The sequence below is a fragment of the Rhamphochromis longiceps genome, linkage group LG7 (assembly GCF_057381845.1).
Source record: "Rhamphochromis longiceps isolate RC_006_pf linkage group LG7, R_longiceps_female_GT1.1, whole genome shotgun sequence".
NCBI classification, from domain to species: Eukaryota; Metazoa; Chordata; class Actinopteri; order Cichliformes; family Cichlidae; genus Rhamphochromis; species Rhamphochromis longiceps.
Genome location: NC_140563.1, coordinates 6,417,770 through 6,424,788, shown reverse-complemented (window position 1 = coordinate 6,424,788; position 7,019 = coordinate 6,417,770). Strand labels below are relative to the sequence as shown.

At 43.8% G+C, this 7,019-nt stretch overlaps 1 protein-coding gene across 1 annotated transcript; it reads left to right on the top strand.

Annotated features, from left to right (window-relative positions):
* The first annotated feature begins 2,607 nt into the window (after positions 1–2,607).
* fjx1 (four-jointed box kinase 1) lies at positions 2,608–5,062 on the top strand. Its single transcript, XM_085411822.1, has one exon. The coding sequence runs from the start codon at positions 3,022–3,024 to the stop codon at positions 4,318–4,320; it is 1,299 nt and encodes a 432-aa protein (XP_085267948.1). The 5' UTR covers positions 2,608–3,021; the 3' UTR covers positions 4,321–5,062.
* Positions 5,063–7,019: the final 1,957 nt, after the last annotated feature.

Sequence of the window (7,019 nt, the reverse complement as noted above, 5' to 3'; positions counted from 1 at the left end):
TATTACTCAGCATGAACAACCTAAGACTACGGGGGAAGTGATAGAAGCTCACTGCACTCTCTCTTCCACTGTCTCCGTCCCTTAATATCTCCTTTCCCTCCCTGCGTCCATCTGCGCTGGCAGACAGGCACCACACAGGCACCACGAGATTGTATCACAGCTGTGGCGTTGTCAGGCGACTAGTGATGGGTGTACTGTGTTGCTGCAGACAGAATGACAGACGGTCTGAGCTCTCCCGTGTCACTGCGGCACTTGACTACGGACAGCCATGACCAAGGGGAGAAAAGGTTTCCATAAGTTACAGCCCCCCCGGGACTGGTGTGGGAGGAATGCAGCAGCAGGGGGCATGACAGCAGTGGGATGTCTGTGTGTGCGTGTGTGTGGAAGAGGGTGGGGGATGGGGGTGTAATGAGGAGAGAGACATAGGGGTTAGGTGACCTGCAGATAACACATAGCAAGAAAACAGATAGGTTTGATATGTGAACATGCCCACACTTGTGCTCGGGAAAAGCGACACCAAGAGCCAGCCATTACTGTTAGTCCACACTCCTTTTAAGTAACAGCCATCAGACAAAATTCCAGCAATGCACTTAAGCCTTCTTCATTTTCTATGTCTAGACACTGAAAGTCTTAAATCTTGCTGTTACTCACTTTTCACGTGGAACTGAAGGGAAGTGGCAAGGTGGTGAAGGATTGTTATGACTGGAGATCAAAGAGAGAGATATTTCAAACTACTTCAAGGTACCCTTTCAACGTAATTATAAAGTTGTATATATTTAGCAAACCTGCTGAGTGCCCTAACTATCTGCAATCTCGAGCAATTGGCGGCATGCAATTAAGAAAGGCTAATTTGTTCTACACAGCAGGTGGAAAAGCCTCACTTTTACCAGGAGTGACTCTTTTGTCAACATGTCAGAAAAAACAGCCTCGTACCACTCACCGCTACACAACCATTTATTGAGACTGTTGCATTCATTATTTCCTCTTTGCTTGCACAGAATCGAGAGGTTTTTCAGTCTCTCTCCACACTGCTCCATCAAGCTGCAATGCAGAATCAAACATGCTCTCAGAAAGGAAATTATCCTGCTGATGTTAATGAAAGCACACAAGAAGCATGTCCCAATCAGAATCATTTCGCCTGCCTGTCTGTAGGAGTTTTTCTTCTATATAGGATTATAAAAGATAAATTAGATTTATTTATTTTATTATTTTGTAATTCACTATTTCTCTGTTCAAGCTATGATATAATATGAATGTCAGTGGAGATAAGAGTTTAAGCGCTCTGGGCATTTCGAGCATACATTAGTGGACATCAAGTTTACTGGCTGTAATTGAGTATTCTTGTCCGTGGCTGTCTTTTCGACTCAGGCGATTTAGCATGCCAGCATGTTGCTATAAAAATGACCCAATTAATTTGATTAGGAAACCAAGGTTCAAGATACAGAGAGTGAGAACATGAGTGGAATGGTATAGGTTGCAGTGGGATGTTAATGAGAGAGAATATTAGTGAGGGAGAAGTGTATAAAGGAGTTTATGTTACATCTGGTTTAACAAAAACCATGAACAAAGAGCAAACAAGCAGGGGTTCACTTTAGTGTGCCTTTGGTGTTCATAGGAGAATGGTCAAATGCTTAGCAGCACAAATTGAAATAACTGTGCTCTTTTTAAATATTCATCAAGAGTGGAAATTATTAAAAATACTGGAATAGTGTATTTGTATCTGCTATGCATAACTGAGCAAGTCTCATCTGCTAATAAGGACTTGGCCTTCTCTTAAGGGAATATTGTTAAAACTGTATGTTATAGAAACTGGGGGAACTGTAGCACAATTGAATTAAAACAGAATGTAAAAAATAGGCTCAAATTGTTTATTACTTGTGATTGCATTGTTCTTAAAGAAGGAGACTGCATTTGGCTCCCAACAAACTGCTTGAGTCAATAAATTGGAATATACTGAATCCTTTGCCAGGCTTTTCGTTTAAGTATCTGCTTTTTGTGTTACTCTGGCTCTTGGCAGAGAGGCAATCAAATCATCCTGATCAGATCATTTGGTTTATTTGTTCATATATTGTTGCTTAGTTTGTATGCTCTGGAACAAAGAGTCTTGTGGCCAATGTAGATATAGATACTCCAAAAAAAAAAGCGTTAAAGCTGAAATTCAGTACTGCCTTGACTTTAATCTGAAATCTGCTGAAAAATACAAAGTAAAACAACAAAGTAAAATATGATGACACGACTTAGTGGTTTCTCTTATTCATAATGACTCCTTAACGGACATAAATTAGAAGATAAATTCGAAAACAGTGAAAAATGCTATGCAAAAAGAGTGAGGTCTGCAAACTCTCTCGCCTGGACTCCATTCTTGTCTGCCTCGCCGATGCAAGCACAGCATACGGAATACGAATGTATTAAAATGCGGAGTATTTATACTCTGGATATCAATTATCATAATGGCTACCTTTTTTGTAATAACACACAATCGTCTGACATCACACAAACACATAAAACGCACAGCGGTGCACTTGCTCCGCTCCTCTTGGAACCCTCCTTCCCACGATCCGCCCACCATCTAGGGACTAAAGTCACGTGTCTCACCGCCTAGTGTGTCTCTGCTAACCGACTCCACCACAAATCAAACTCACCCAGCGCCCGGTGGAGAGATAAAGGCAGATGGGAAAGAGTGTGGCGTGCACGCACAGAAAGCCCTTACGACGCCAGTGGACTGTAACGGAGAACGTCCAATAGCGGCTATCGGGGTGAAGCGAAATGCGCTCATTTTTTTCCCACAGAGTAGGAATATGACAAGGCGTGTGAACAGGACGGGAGATGAGCTTCACACAGTTTCGGAGACCCTCTTCTCCTTGTGATCTTACCCAGTACGCCTTTGAGCCGCAGGGCTTCGGGCGTGTAGAGGACAGAAAGCGCACCGCACAAAGCCGCTCCAGCTCAACTGCGGATCGGAGAATTTTTTTTCTGCCTGTATCTTATTAAAATCTGCTGGAGTACTGTGTGCCAAGAGGAATGGTGGCCGTCACCATGAGGGTTCTTTCAGCGAACTTGTTTTCTCTGCTCCTCCTGTGCGCCCTCGCAAGTGTTTTCTACGTCTGGAGCGCACTGGAGGATCGTTTGGAGCGACACAAACGGAGGTTCTCAGTACCAGGTGCAGGGTCCTTTCACCAAGCTCTCCCAGTGGACCTTTCAGCCAAAACTTTCCGTGCATTGCTTGCTGTCCCAGCGGCACAGAGACTGCACTTTGGAGACAGACTAAAGACTCGCCTCAACCTCACCAATCAACCTGTCTCTGCAGGAAATCGAGATTACAATATGAATGGGGATAACAAGAGGTCAGCCCCGCGGGAGGGCCCGGTCAAGTTGTCCCCATTGGAAGACGGAATATTTTGGAACGAATGGCTGGAAGATACCCTTCCTGCGGGATTCACGGAGGAATATGCTCTGGCTTGGCAAAAGAAAGCGAGGACGTACCGGGTGGTGAAGCTGGAGCCGGGATGCGGCAGGATATCCAATCAGCTTGCCACGTTTGCAGACGGGACCAAAGCTTGTGTGCGTTACGGGATAAACGCGGACCAGGTGCAGGGTGAAACTTTGACTTATTACCTTGCACGTTTGCTTGGCATCACAAACCTGCCCCCTCTCGTACTGTCCCAGCTGGACAGTGACAGTGAGCAATGGGAAAGTGTGAGGACGCGGATAGATGGTTTACAGTGGAATGACCGAGCCGTGGTTTCTCTAACTCAGTGGATCTCCAACCTGACAGGGGTCATCACACCTGCGCCGCTGAGACAGGAGAGCAGCGGGCTGCATCCTGCGCTCAAGGAGCTCTGGAACAAGACAGCGGTGGAGCTGCTGGAGCTGATGCAGTGGACAGACCTGATCGTATTAGACTACCTGACGGCAAACTTTGACAGGCTCGTCAGCAATTTGTTTAGTCTGCAGTGGGACTCCCGTGTAATGGAGAGAGACACGAACAATCTCCTGAAAACCCCTCGCGGTGACCTCGTATTCATAGACAACGAGGCCGGATTAGTGCACGGGTTTCGAGTGTTAAACATGTGGGAGAAATATCACAATACAGTCCTGAGCTCTGTGTGCGTGTTTAGAAAAAGGACCACGCAGCGCGTGGCAGAGCTGCACACGCGCAGAGACTCCAGGCAAAGGCTGCTGGAGCTCTACAGAGACAGCGAGCCTTTGTCTCAGGAATTAGGATTTCTCTCAGATGAGCACGCCGGTGTTCTCCAGGACAGGATAGACAGATTATATACACACATTGTGCATTGCAAAGGAAAATACGGCCAGCTGTGAACATTCAGCATGCACAGGTGATGGATTTGTTGTCTGCCTGCACAGTAATGAGCTTTGCAAACGCAGCTGGCACACCTGTGCTAAGCTGATGCGCATTACACAGAAAAAAATGTCTTGAATATCCAGCTGAACTACCTCCTGTGAATAGAATGTGTTTCCTAGTTTATCAATGAATCAGTTTGACACGTTTATAAGCTGAGATGTTCACTGTTCGCCTCACTGTGAAGAATGACCCTGTCTTTACTTCACCCCTCTGATGTTCACCTGAATATGACTAAATGTAAAGAGTAGACTATGCGTGGTGGGTATCATAAACTACCCCTTCATGTGCGGTTTGGATTGTTGATTTGTGTTCAATAATCCCAATGATAAACTCCTAAGCCTTAATGTAAGTTGACTCTTGAATATTGTATTTCTGTTGACGTTCAGCTCGCTCTTTTAGAGAAGATCTTTTGCACACACATTGCCAGCACCTGCACTCTTGTAATTGTGTTTGGATAGCGTACTTAGCCTTAATTTCACAGGTGGAGCATATTCATTTGTGCATTTGTCTGATGTAAATACTGTCTGCCAACCTGTTTTGGAAATTTGATGCTAAACTAATTTAATGTGCTTTTTAACATTCCAAAAAACTCTTGTTTTTTTTTTATAAATATGCTGTAATTTAACTTCTCTGTTAATGCGTATTTTGTATGCAGTTTGTTCTTAACTGCCTTATTAGAACGCATCAAATATTTACCTATTTTGTGTGGAGTGCTGTTTTTTTTTCTTTTTTCCTTGTTTTTGAAGCCTCTGTTGCCTCTGTACTTTCCCATACAGTGCTCTCATTGTACTGTAGAAATATCTTGCACTGGCACACTTCCCCAGGAGCCATTCTGTCAGCCACAGGCACGCTACAACAGGCGTCTCTAATCCCCTTTATAATCTCACCCAGAATGATGAACTGAAGGAGACGAGTGACATTATTTGACATCACTTGAAAAGGAATTTGCTGTTCCCTAACTATATTATGACATTTCATAGCTATACCGTATATTGCAGAATATTTTTCGCATAATATAAATTGGTCAACCTATAAGCAGTCTGCCTTACTGGTTGCATGTGCTGCATGTGCTGTTAATGAGTGTTTTGCCCTCAGTGGAGAGACTTGTTTACGGCTTTTTATGGGTTGGAAATGTAACCGTGAAAGGTTTTCAAGAGAAAAACCTCAAGGCCAGCTGCGTTATTTCGCTGTATAGTTTGTGCTGTCACTTTACATCAGCACATAATTTTTTTAATTTGAACCTTATAGAGCCATACTTTTCTTATTCGTTCCACTACAGGCCTACTTCTGTGTCTGATCTCTGGTTCCAGACTTATGAGCACATCTAAGGGAAAGACAGTGATCAAACTTTTGACAGACTAATTCTTTCCAGCCTTTTGCTATCCTAGAGCCCATCTGGTTTCTTTTAAAATTTCTTTATATATGTTCAACTCCAGGACATGCCACAAACTGTTTGCGCGACTCCACGAAGAGAGATGAATGCACCTTGTAAAATAGTGGCTCGATCTTTGTACTTATACTTTATTTCATGGTTTACGGCATGTTTCAGTGAATTGTTCTTCTGCCTGCTAGGTCACTGCATAAAGGGAGACAGGCAGCAAAGGTGTAAATAGGTGTAACTGGAGGCATTCTGCTGTGCTTCAGCTGTAATAGGGACTTGGGGATCAATATGTGCACTGACTGGTGTGTAGGCGAAAGAAGGTCATGTTAATGTGCTGCCTTTTCAGTTAAAATAGGAACATGTGTTTCAAGGCCCTTGCAAAATCTACACTTGCAGCTGGGTATGGTGCTCCAGGCATGTCTGTTAATACCAAACACTGCAAAGAGATTTACAACCGGCTGCAGGCTCTGGGGATTAAAAACAATGCAAAGCTAAGGTCTGCATGTCGAAGACAGACTTGTGACCTTTCCTCCTTTCTTGCCTCGCATGATTTCCCCTTCCGTATTCCATCCACACCATGCCCATCTTTTTGTGCATCTGTCTTTGCTCTTAACATCACTGTCAGCTTCATTTATTACCTAAATTGAAAATGAAAGTTTCATTTTCCTGATTAGTTTTTTTGTGGATTCCTTTGCACAAGAAAGTCATTTTTTAACCCGGGTTTCCTGCCAGCTGTAATCACACTAATGGGGTATTTCAAAGAGGTTGTTGAAACACCCTTAACTGTTCACATATGTTCTTCCTTCACTCTTACTGCCTTGCTTATTTCAGATAACCACACAGACTTCATGAGGTCTTTTTTCCCCACCCAACACCAACAAAATCTTCATACAGATAAGTTTGTGTAGTTGTGTAATGAATGGAATCTGTCCTAGCTTGTGGCATCAGTGCAGCAGATTATTTTACTTACAAGTTAATACGTGTCAGTTTTCTTCTGTTTCCTGCAGATGTGTTCGTTTTTTTTCTGTGTAAGTACAGACAGCCAGGGGCTAACAGCACGCCCGAGCACAGACCCCAGGTACTCGAGCCAATCTTGTTCTTCTTTGTGCAAATTTCAAACATTCCTGAGGAGCTGAGGGAGGATCATCTCCACGGACACACCGGCACACACAGACACTTCTCAGGCACTGAAGCGTCCCAGCTGTGTACACAAACCGCTGTCAACGTTGACTCAGATCCTTTTTCATCTTTTTTTTTTAAAAATAAATTACAGCA